The sequence below is a fragment of the Emydura macquarii genome, unplaced genomic scaffold, assembly GCF_026122565.2.
Source record: "Emydura macquarii macquarii isolate MOO-44397 ecotype Brisbane River unplaced genomic scaffold, CSIRO-AGI_Emac_v2 contig_2805, whole genome shotgun sequence".
NCBI lineage: Eukaryota > Metazoa > Chordata > Testudines > Chelidae > Emydura > Emydura macquarii.
The window spans coordinates 1,151,615-1,163,871 of NW_027132942.1; the positions used below are offsets into that span (position 1 = coordinate 1,151,615).

Genomic DNA, 12,257 nt, shown 5'->3' on the forward strand with positions numbered 1-12,257 from the left:
CGGTGGTGATCTTTAGCCCTGTGTTTAACTCCAGCACTCACTCGTTCTTACTTATTTTATTCTGCCAGTGCAGAGAAGGCCTGCTTCAATGGAAAGACTCCCACTGTCCACAGGGAAGTTGGATCAGGCCCCAGGGGTTGGATCAAGCGCCTTGTTTGCCTTTATTCCTTGGCTTTCTTTGTAGCTGCTTCATCTAATTCGAGAGCTGCAGACTTGGGCAGCCCCATCCTGCGTCCACAGCTCCCACCCTGCGGAGCTGCACATGGATGGGGGAGTCTGGGCTCCTGCTAGCGAGACTCCAGCAAGCCACTTGCTAGACACAATGAGCCCGGGAAGGGCTGAGCTTCCTGCTCCCGTGCGGCCCGAAAGCTGGTCACATTCCAGTCGTCTGTGCGTCCTGCTCAATGAAAGCGCTACCGTGGGCAGAAAACTTCAAAGACAAGCCCGGACTGGTCTAAAAAAGCCGCCCAAGCCAGTGGGGGAGCGGGATTAGAGCCACGTGGGGGTCGGGGTTGTGTTCTTGCGTCATCATGCTGGGCGTAGGGGTGGGATGTGTGACTTTGTGTTATCACCCTGGGGGGGGGGGCATGGTCCAAGGAGGGGGAAAATCAGAGAAAAAGCAGCCCCAGAGTTAAGCAAACAAAGCCAGTCTCCCTTTAAAAAGGGGAGCCCAAAAGGCGCATCCTTTAAGCCAGCTGGCAGCTGATTTTTTCCTCTCTCCCACGCGACCCACTGGTGCGGGCATGTTACAGGTACCCTCTGCGTGTGCCTACGGAAGCTCTACTCTGGTAGCAGCCCGCTGAGCTATTTTAGCTCAAACTGTAACCGTTTATGCTTTTAGCTGGAGAGGTCTGTGGTTCCAACCTGCCCTGCCGGCTGAGGCAGCAGTCACTGGTGCACACACGTGCATGTTCTCAATTCATGTGCGTGCGTTCGCGCAGGGCGGCAGTCCTCCCATCGCTAAGGTTCAGACCAGGTGCCTGTTTGAAGCTCGACTCTTCCAAGTGCTATAAAATCCACACAGTGACGTGGTGTGTTTTCATGGGGGGCGGGGTTCTGTTAGGGACCCCAGTGCGGGGGCAGTTGACGAAGGCAGAGGGAGCTGCCCCAAAAACGTTTCTGAAGGTTGAGAGATTTTGGCAGCCTTGGTGTGCACGCAGATAAGGATCAAAGCCGGGCTCGGAGCGTCGCCCCAACGCTCGAGGGGTCCCCCCGACAGAGGGGCTGGCGCCCTCCAGCCATTTGGGGAGAATCAAATGAAAAGTTTGGTTGGCAAAACCCTGGCAGCTCCAGTTTAGCGCACCAGAGCGACGAGCTACAGCGTTTACACTGAGGACGTGCAGACAGAGAGGCTAACGCTCAGGGAAACTGCCTCTTTCTCCCGGCGCGGTAGGAAACTAAGTGGCCAGAAACTTTGTTCACGCAGCATGGGGTGGCCTGGCTTGAACCCCCGCCACCCCGCACCCCCTCTTTCATTACAAACTAAGCGCTGCACTTCGGGCTTCTCTACACGAGACGTTGCTGCAGGGCGAGCCGGGAGGTGAATTTCCAGCGCGTTCGCTTGCTGCCCCGGAACCTCCTGTGTAGACAAACTCTCAGGTAATTGGGGAGCGGCTCAGGTTTTTCACTGATGCCTTGGCTGTTGGGAAGCCCTGGCCACCCCCATCTCCATTCTGTGAATGCATAGGCCAGACCCAGCGCAGACAGGCTGGGGCCAGCTTCCCAGCCTCCTCAGGTGCCGTCTTCTCTCTCCCGCCGTCACCACAGCTGAGTCAGCGTGGGTAACACGTCAACTGCCTGCAGGACAGGGATTTCCCTCTGGCTGGAACAGCTGGCACCTCCGGCTCCCTGGATCCTTCCGCGTTTGGCAGGGGCCTGAGCAAAAGACGTAACCTGGCCCATGGAGTTTGAACTTTGGTTCTGGGAGCGTCGGTCGGGTGAGCTGGGTGCCCCCTCTGATTCCTCTTCCAGGAGCAAGGCTTCCTGCAGTCGTGCGACCCCAGCTGCTGTCTGCACACCTCACGCCTCTCCTGAGATCCCCACCACGGGGCCAGCCAGGAGCTCCCAGCTCCCGCCTATTGGACTCTTCTCTCAGCTGCTGGCCCAGTGCAACAGACCTTGGACTCCCACACGCTCAGCCCCATTGAGCCGCATTGGCATGGGGTGGGAAACCTCCAAAGACCGTCCAGGTGTTGCAGGCATGGATGGCTTGGCAGGTCATGAGACTGGGGGGCGCTGCGCTGCAGGCCTGTTTGGAAGCTTGAAGTTAAGCACGTGCATAAGTGGGGGCCGGATCGGAGCCCAAAAAACCCTTCCTTTCAGTTGTGCTAGGTGTCCGTTCATTGTTAAGTGACAGAGCAGCAGGGTTTTTTATATCTTGACGGCGTTTCTTTAGCTGTTGTAACACGCAAGTGGCTGATGTGTCTGTGTGCGGCTGCCATCTAGTTGCTAGGCTCAGAACTGTGTTTCATAAGCCCTATATGGCTTATAATGGCTGAAGATTCTCCTTCAGGTCAGGTGTTTTTGGAACAAGCGGGTCTGAATTTTATCCCCTCCCTCTATCCAGAAGGCTTTGAGGCAGTATGCGCTCCCCTGACTCTCTTCCTTTGGGAGGGCATTTCTCAGCATTTGTAAGAGGGAGCCCGCCACAGATGTTCAGCACAGCTTTATCCTTCTAGCTTCTCCCTTTGCCCTTCAGCATATCCGCTGAGCTGTGTGCTGATTCAGTCCTCGGGAAACCCTACCTAAAAGACTAATACCCAGACAATGCTGAATTAATAGCAAATTAACCTCCAAAAAGAACATATCAATTATGTCCAACGAAAACAACAATCCTACCTTTAATTTTAAATGTAATCCCGTGGTTTTAGTGTGCCCCAGGCATCACACGCATCAGGAAGAGAAATACACTGCAGCTGACCTTGCGTCCTTCATATGGAGCAGTGGGGGACAAGGGGAAGAGATGCTGAGAAAGCCCAAGTAAGGAGGTGTCATCCCATATGCAGGGACTGAGCTATTTCGGGTCAGAGCCTGCCAGTGTCTCTGCCCGGGCACACCCCGACACCCAGTGGTGTCACAGGGGGAGCCCCAGCAGTGCCATTGGCAGATCTAGGTCTTAGACTTTCAGGGCCAAATCCTGCACTGATTTACCCCTCCCACCGCCCCACTGAAGCCAATGAGGCTGCAGAAGGCGGGAGACAATGCAGTGTCTTCATGGAAGGATGATGAGGCGGCCCCCGCTGTATCCCGGTGAGATGGGTGGAGAGAGAAAGAAAGGGGAAGAGAGTCTGCTGTATGGGGTGGAGGGTTAGATATGTATGCAGGGGGTGGATAGATAGATTTGTATGGGGCAGAGGATTGGATGGATGGATAGATAGATCTGTATGGGAACAAGTGGATGGCTGGACGGATGGAGAGACAGAAAGACAGAGACTGATAGATATGGCGGGGGGGTGGATGGATGGATACATATGGGGTGGATAGAAGGATGGATGGATATGTATGGGGGATAGGGATGGATGGGGATTGATGGACGGCTGGGCTGGATAGATAAATCTCTATGCCTTTAAGGAGTCTTTTTTTCTATCTAAACTTCATTCTCGCCCTGCAAGCCTTCCCACGGGCCGCATGTTTCAGAGCCTTGCGAGATTTTCCCTCCTTTGCCCTGTGTTCCAGGGATGAGGGGACGTCTGATGGGGCCTGGCTGGGCCGGCCACACCGCCTGGTGACACTGGAGCGGTGCTATCACACCGACCTGGCACAAGGATCTGAATCTGGATTCAGACTGGCCTGTTGGCGTTGCAAGCGTTTATCGCGACTCACTTGAAGCCATTCTTCCCCTCTGGCTGTACGCATCCAACTCCTCCCTCCCTAGCTCAGTTACCAGCTCCACGGCGAGTCTCCCTCTGCCTCCGCCTCCGTGACTGGCCTTCCACTCCCTCCCCCGCGTGAAGAACCGTTTTGCTGCCCCCCTTTCCACCCCCTCCATGCGCATGGCATGGCCAGAGAAACAACTCCATGCTGAGAAGCCCCCCCAGGAGAAATATGCGAGGTTGGCTGGCTCTTGAGCACAGGGCTGGAGTGTCCCGTCCTGTCTTCCTCCCGGTCACATTCTAGGGAGGGAATCAAAGGCTGCCTCCTTTCCAAGAATAAAAACTCAATTAGAAAGCAATTAGTTTGACCCGCTCGTTAAGCCACTTCAAAGGGGAGCCGGCTTTCTCCCTGCAGCCTGAGAGTTCCAGAAATTCCTGGGCAGAAATGATCTTTGTTCATTTCACCATGCAAGGAGGAGGTCAAAGCCGGGAACTGAGACAAAAGTAACTTGGTGCTTTCACAGACTTTTAAAGCCCTTTTCTCGGGAGGAAGTTCATTGTTATATTTGCCTTTTAAAGCGTCACCCAGAAGCTGCTCGGGGTGTGATTCCCGGCTGGTGCAGACACGCTCACGCTAGCTATCACTGAGCTGGCATCCAGGGAAACTCACACTGCTTGTGGCACACACCCTAGTGACTGTCCAGCAGGGATCAGTGCTGCACTGGGCAGGAGAACAACTAGATGAGCTGCGGGGCTTTGTCCATCTCTGATTGCCGGGGTTTGTGGACGTGCAAACACAGGGGTGGATTCAGTACCAGGCCAGGCCTCGGGATGGAAGTCTGTGGAATGGTGTGAGCTCCTGGCAAACTGGTCTGCCGAGCCGGAGACGGGGCGGGGAGTTTCTGTCTGGACGGGAGACCAGCCGGGCGATCGGAGAACGTCACGCGAGGTGGCATTGGTGAGCCAGGCAGCAGTAGTGGGACACCGAAGAAATGCTTGAACATGGGGCTAGAGAGGGTCCCGTGTGCTCAGGCCCACCGACAGGAGAGGGGAAAAGGGGGCAGTTGCCCAGGGGCCCGTTGATTTTAAACGGGGCCCGGGCCATGGGTGGTGGGATGAAAGCTTCCCCTCGGGGAGGCTAGCTCCCCATCCCGCCTCTTCCACCCATGGCCCCGCTCACAGTCCCCCCTAGGCCCTTCCCCACGCTTCCCTTCCACACACCCCATTTCCTCAGTTGGCCTCCCCGCAGCCATATCCCCCTCCCAGACCAGGCTCCCCGCCATTGCTCACATGTGCGTCGTCTTCTCCCTCCTCCTCTCAGCCCCTCCAGCTGTCGCTCGCCTCCTGTGGACTAGAGGAGGGGGACTGAGCGATGGGTGGGGGAGGGACACCGAGTGGGGGAGTGGGTGGGGCCTGAGGTGGAGTGGGGGCGGGGCCTGGGCAGACTGGGGGCGGGGCTGCAGGCAGGAGGGGCGGGGCCACGGGCGGAAGAGTCAGGGCTGGATTGTTCCTGATGGCGGGTCTGGCTGTAATGCTGCAAAATGCTTCTCCAAATGTTTGATTCTTCAGAGAGCTGGTGCTCCACGGACCACGTTTTGAGAGCCGCTGGGAACAGGGCAGACTTCGGCGTGTGCTGGGGCTTTGGGGGCCTTGCTCAGGGGAGTCCATGCACAACCTCCTTTTCCCCTCCCTTTCTGCTCTGTGTGACGTTGTATAACTCTCAGGGGGAGGCATGTTACAGGTCCCCTTTTTGCGCTGATCCACAGGTGATATGAGTTGTTCCAGTCCCTGCCTACCAAGCTTTTTAGCGCAACTACAGAGCTTGTGCTTCTAGGTGTGGATGTTCCCCATTCAGCCCCCCCCAGAAGACGGCCGTCGCATTTTCACCTCCTCCTCCTCCCCCAGTCTAGTTTTGCTTTCAGTCTGAGATCCAGCCCACCTCGAATAAAACTCAGGCAAAGCCATCGTGTTTAGCCTCCGCAAAAGCCTCGAGTCCCCCCCTGAACCTGTGACCAGCACTTGCCGCTCTCAGAACGACAGCCCGGGGGCCGCCACGAGGTCTGCGAAGGTTGCCCGAGTCTGGCGTGTGTCACGAAAGCCCAGGCCAGGTGAGTTTTGCCTGGCTTTGGATTTTGATCTGAAACTTTGGCGCGGTTCTAGTTACAACCCCCGAGACAGGATGTCAGGGAGGAAAGGTTTTTAAAGGCGCAGCTGGGATCCTTCAGTTCTACCTGGCCAGTCCCAAAGATGGGCGGCGGGATTCTGGGTGTGAAGATGGCATCTCTGCGCGTCCTTCCTATTCTCCAGGGTGAGCCCGGGTATATACCCAAGTCTTTGACTCCTGGACTCTGCAGTCCAGCATTAAGTCAGGTACATCGACATGACATGATCTTTCATGTTACGAGTGAACTTCCGGAGCCAAATGTGTGCTTGGTGTAATTTCAGTGGCGCTCCCCCAGCCACGAATTTGGCCCATCCAGCCTGCACGCAAAAGAAATCTCTTTACCAATCAGTCGAAGGAGATGCCTGAGCCGTCTTCAGACTGGATGTCATTTTGCTCACAGTAATTGCTCATTACAAGCGCTCCTGCAGGCATGCGATTGCACCGCTTGGAAACAGGCAAGGGGAAAAGAAAGCCGGACCAGGCTCCCGTGACATCGTAACATTCCTGTGGACAGCCAGCCCCCCTCTCTGCAAACCGGTGGGGGCCAGGCCTCTGTTGTTTGTTTGGTTTTTTTGCAACCTCTTAAAACTTTGAAGATTTTGGTTTTTTTCATCCCAGAGATGCTTGCGAAAGCGCTGCAGGAATGAGGTGGGAGTTTATTTCCCAGCTGCCATCCTTAGCGTCTCGACCTCCAGCGCCAGCAAGGGGGGGGCCTGTTGGTGCGCTGGGTTTTGTGACGGTGACATGACAGAAGTGAGCTTTCATGGGCTGTCTGAGGGAGGGAAGAAAGGTGGCTTCGCCTGCCAAGGCTGGGAGGTCGTCCCAGTGCACAGGTGGGGGAGATTCGATTGTTATTGCCGCAGTATTTGCGGTATGGTAGCGCTTGGACAGCCTGGTGCTAGGGGCTGTACAAACACAGAGCTAGACGTGGGCCCTGCCCCGAAGAGCTTGCAATTGGAGAAGGAAATGCAGGGTGCACAGAGGCAGAACAGAAGGGTTGGGTGGAGGGGGTGACAGAAGGGAGATGGGAGCGGACTAAAGGAGGTACTAACAGCAAGGAGTCAAAATTAACTGAGCTATAAGCCCTGCCCCTGTCCTTAACAATGCTCAGAGGTCTCTGGTGCTTCTCTTGAAGTCTCACACTGTGGGTAATCACCAAGGCCTTAAAGGTGTTTAGATGCCTAACCCCCGTAGATCTCCGTGGGACCTACATATCTCTGAGGATCCGAGCTTTAGCCCCCGCCACCCATCCCCGAGAGGCAGCGCCTCGGCAGCACGGGTTAAGAACTGGACCCCTGTGTGCTCCCTCGGCTCTGCTACTGACTTGCTGAGGGGCCTTGGGCCCTTCCCCTAGAAGCCCGGGTGAGTGATGTTTTATTCTCACAGTTCCGGCTCTTCGGGCCAAGTCTCCCCATCTGTCAGTGAGGGCGATGAAGGCGAGGGGGGCTGGGTGGCACGCTGAAGTGGGGGGGAAGGTCAGAACCGTGCACCGAGAATCCTTCCGTGAACGGCCCTCGGGGCCCGTGGGGCATCGACGGGGCTGGCACCCGCATGGGGCCATTGACCTGCACCCCAGCTCCTGCCGGCCCTGACTCCCCTGCTCTGCAAGACGCCCGTCGCCGGGCTACGCCGCTGAGTGGATCTGCCTGGATCCACCTGGCTGCGGGAGAAACCCAACCGAGCAGGCTTGTGCTGGGGGGGAGCGCTCCCTGCCGCCGACTGCGTCACTGGACGTCACTCCTGGGCGCCCGCACAGAGGGGCTGTGGGTCGTTCCAGGGTCGACTCTCGCCTTCCCCCTCCTGTGGGGCGTTCCAGGGGGCTCCCCTCCCCCCAACGAGAGTCATTGCCGGGCCTCCCCTGGGTGCGTGGGCTGGAGCCTCTGGCCTGAGCCCATTGCCCCTGCCTTTGCGGCAGGTTGGTTCCCACCCTGATTTTCCAGGCCCGCTCCCACCCACGCCAGCTGGTCCCACCGGGCCCCAGCGCTCTTCGGGAGCCGACACCACCCTACGGCCGCGTGGTGCCTCGAAACCGCCTTGGGACACAGCGGCGCCAGCTCCGGCTTCAGGGCACCACGAGGGCGACTGGAGCCGGCCACCCTTCCTCCAAACCCCCAGCCCGGGTGCACAGAGCCGCGGGGAGCTGGCTCGGCCGCCCAGCGGCTTCCTCGCAGAGCTCTGCACGTGAGCCTGGCCGTGGAAGCCGGATTGTAAACTCCAGAGCCCAGGGGCTTTCCTGACTCGGGGAGGAGGAGAGAATCCCCGGGACCGCAGTCACCAGCAAGCGGTGCCTCGGCTTCCTTCCTCCAGACGAAACCGGCTGCCTCTCCGTGTGCTGCACGCCCCGGCCTCTGAAATCCCTGCCAAGCCTGCGCAGGGGCAGAGAAGCGGGGAGGGGAAGTCCCTGAGAAACACCAGCACGTCTGTCGGAAGAGCCACCCTGACGAGAGGCAGTACGGCCAGGGGAACAGAGCGCCAGACTGGGCCTCGGGGAAAGCCGGGTTCCTGCCTGGGCCACTGGCCTGCTGGGTGACCTGGGCCACGGCATGTCCCTCCTCTGTGCCTCAGTTTCCCTTTCTGTAAGATGGGTGTCATGATGCTGCCCTCGTTTGTAAAACACGCTGAGATCTACTGAGGTTAGCTATTATTATTGCTCGTCATTAAGGCGCTGGACTAGGGCTCGAAAGACCGGAGATCAATTTTTGGCTCTGCCGCGGACTCTGCACTCAGCTGCGACCGCAGGCAAGTCACTGCAGATCTCTGTGTCTCAGTTCCCCCTCAGTAAAAATGAGGATCAGAGCTCTGCCCTGCCCCACGGCTGAAATCCATCCGTGATATGGGCCATGTAAATACCCAGAGCTGAGTCAGTTCCAGTGGCTGTCCTTTACTGGATTACTCTTTACTAGATCCATCGCTAATTAGCTCTTTGACACGTCTACCCCAGTTCATAGCTACCTCCTTAGCAGAGATGGGACCCCGCTGCAGATTTTGGATCTGGCTTTGGAACATTTTAGGTTTACACTCCTGGTCTAACCCGTCCTAGATAAACTCAGCCGGTGCGAACTGGTGCATCTGAATCGACATCGGTGTAGGGACATTGCTTCACACCAGCGGAGGATCGGAGCTGACGGTCCGAGTCCTCTCCCCCATCCACGCCCCAGAGTTCAGCTATGCTCAGAGCTGGTCTTCTGGTTGTGCGAATCACGGGGACTGGCCGTTATCCTGGCAGTCTGATCCGGACCGAGAGACTCATCAGGGTTCAGACGTCTCCGGGTCCCAGCTTGGCCCGTTACACAAAGACAACCTGGCTGAAATGTGGTCCCAGGTCTGAGGCTGGATTTCACAGCTCCCTAAAGCCGGGAGACACCTGGGCTCAGGGCTCAGCAGAGTCTTGCCAGTGCAAAGAGCAGTGAGAAGAGCCGCTTGAGCTCTGCAGGGGAGATGGATCTGGGCTGAGCGAGGCCAAATGCTGCTGTGGCTTCTCAGTGTGGGGGGAGCAAAGAGGCCCATCTGGTGGAGGAATCCCTGCGGAGACCCCGGGAGCCTTGCAGGTGTTGTAGCTATTTAAAGGCGGTGGGGGGAAGGGCAGCTGGCTCGTTAGCCTGCCGTTATTAGTGTCTGTTTATTTTGTGCTCATTGGAGGTTTCCTTTCCTGGCAAGTGCTTGCGGCCGGGGCGACTGGCAGGCCCCCAGTTCAGTCTGAAGAAGGCAGCAACTGCTTGGTGATCTTCATGCAGGTGACAGGCGGCTGTGCTGAGCTCGGCTGCTATGTTGCAGAATGGGGCGCCAGGATTATCCCACTGCTACGTCCCTGGGCGCTCACTCCAGCAGCAAGCCTGACTGCTCCCTGCTACTGCCCAGGCTCCCCACCACTTAAGCTAAAGGAGAATCCTCTTCCATTCCAAGCGTTATGGGGCCTATGACACACAGGGGAGCAGTTTTGATTTTATCCAGCAGAGGGCGGAGATGCAATATCCCCACCAGACGGCAAATATTCGAGTGCTTTGTTTGCACGTCAGGGCATGAATGGCCAGACTGATTTACGCTCTGCAGACAGACGGGAGAAAGAAGGTGTAGGAAAGACACAGACAGATGCTGATATTTTTAACAATGCAGGTTACAATTTATTATCTCTGGTTCTTCCAATCTCTGCACAGGAGATGGAAGCTGCAGGCTGGGATGAGCCATTGGGTTTATGTATTTGCATTTTAATAGAGTTTCTTTCAGGGCAGGGGGGTTGGTGGTTTGTGAAATACAGCTGGGAGAGATGTCTCTGCCAGCGCTCAGCCTCCCAGGGTTGATCTGGAATAGCAGTTTACCAGCAAGCAGCTGGCTCCAGAGATGTCTAAACCTGTCGTGACGCCCTTGGTCCCCTTTCCGAGAAACACAATGACGATGACCCAGTTTTCCCCACGCTGCCTCCCCAGAGCTGGGCTGGTGGGGAAGCAGCAAGAGGAGCTACAGGCTTTTTTTTCTTCTTCTTCCTGCTCCTCGGTTCTGGTTTAATTGTCTCCTGACCCGCCTGGTTTGAATTGTGATTCTCTTTCTTCCAGCGCCACGCGCTCCCCCACGTCCTCCCAGTCGTCTCATTAGATGGGAACCCTGGGTCCCAACTCCTCTCCCAGCAGCCTTGTTAGCCATGCGTCGTCCTGCCCCTCCACATCCCAGCGCCTGGTTATTGAGCTGCCCCGTGAGCCTCTGAGTCCCACTCGTTAATTATTAGCATTAATGATGATTGTTACAAGTGTTGAAGAGGAGCCCGTCTTGCTATCATTGCTGGCTTCCCTTTACAAGGATGAGAGGTAACAGCAGACAGCGTGCCCCAAACGGAAGCATACCTGTCTTCCAAATTGCTGCCTAGCTAGCGGGCTAAGTGGCAGTCTGTCTGTCTGTCCGTCCGTCCTGTAGTCAGTCTATCTCCCTTTTCAGATATCTGTATCTTTAAGGAAAAAAGCCCCATTTCCTTTACTCTAAGGAATGATTGTTTCAATAGACATCCGAGATAGAGAAGACCCACGAGATGCCACCTGTTTCAACCGCGGGGACCAGGCCAGGTTGATCCCTGAAGGATGCCCACCGGAGTTTTGTCTCGTCCAGTTTACGGTGTCCCAAGAGACGAACCTTCCCCTGCTTTGCCGAAGAGTGGGATGTTGTTATACTGGCGGCCGGTCAGCCAAGCAGGAGGCTAATGCCTGAGCTGCACATGAAAGTTGTTAGACATAGCTACGGTGCTCGGGGGTGTGAAAAATTCACAGCCCTGGAGCAGCAGGCTTAAACCGACCTGCTACCTGGTGTGGACGTGGCTAAAGCTCCATGGAACAGTAGTTCCATCGACCTAGCTACTGCTGCTTGGGAAGTTGGGTGACCGTCTACACTATGGCATGACACTGGCCTAGCTACGGCCCGGTGCCGCTGCAGCACCCAGAGCGTCGACGCGGCCTGACAGCTGTGGTGAGATGGGGCCAATGATTTCATAGCAAAGGGAACACAGGGTTCAGATTCTCCCAGCCGGGTCTGTAGCATTCCCCACGGGAGCCCGCCCCCAGGTCGCTTGCTGCCTGGAGTGAGGTGATCAGCAGCTCTCTGCTGAGAACTGACATTAGGTGGCCAGGGAGTTGACCTCCGCCAATTTCCACACGTGGCAGCCACTGATCTGTAACCGGCAAACAGCTCGGGGCGCCCAGGTGTGGACCTGGCGGGAAGGGGCGTAGCAGCAACGTGGTCGTCACTGCCCAGCATCTCTGCTAGGTATTGAACCAGCAAAGGCGGCCGCTGGGTAATTTCTTCCTGCCCAGCCGCTAGAAGTGACTAGAGAAGTTGCTGACATGAATGGCAGCTCATTGTGCCATGTATCTGCCGGATTCCCACCCTGAGCGGTGGCCCTGGGGATGACACACACCATCGAGGGCAGGGACAGTTGCAGGAGGCTAATCTTTTCCCCGCAGTTATTGGTCTAGGGGATAGAGCATTGGACCACGCCTGGCGGGGGCCGCTGTCCTGCTGGGTGACCTTAGGCAAGTTGCGTCGCTTCCCCATGCCTCGGTTTCCCCCACCTGTACAATGGGGATAATGATCCTGACCTGCTTTGCCGAGGGCTTTGCGCATGACTGAGGGCAAGTGTCAGAGAAGAGCCGGGCGTCGTTCGGATTGTTTGGCTGAGCAGCGCTCCACGGGCTCCGCGCGACTCCGTAGTGCCTGGTAAAGAGAAGGGCCGCGCTGAGCTGAGGGTGTTGATTGGAGAGGTGCCCCAGCTCCGGGGCTGGCCCAGGTTTTGAAGCCATCCT

The 12,257-nt window shown here is 56.9% G+C and overlaps 1 protein-coding gene across 2 annotated transcripts in view; it reads left to right on the forward strand.

Moving 5' to 3' along the window:
- The window catches only part of LOC137166177 (phosphatidylinositol 3-kinase regulatory subunit alpha-like), a 130,095-nt gene extending 118,925 nt beyond the window's left edge, over positions 1-11,170 (forward strand). For both annotated transcript variants that reach the window (XM_067567821.1, XM_067567822.1), the window contains one exon: positions 10,967-11,170. In XM_067567821.1, coding sequence (XP_067423922.1) covers positions 10,967-11,169 — 203 coding nt within the window. In that variant the 3' untranslated portion in view covers position 11,170. The remainder of the gene's footprint in view (positions 1-10,966) is intronic.
- Positions 11,171-12,257: the final 1,087 nt, after the last annotated feature.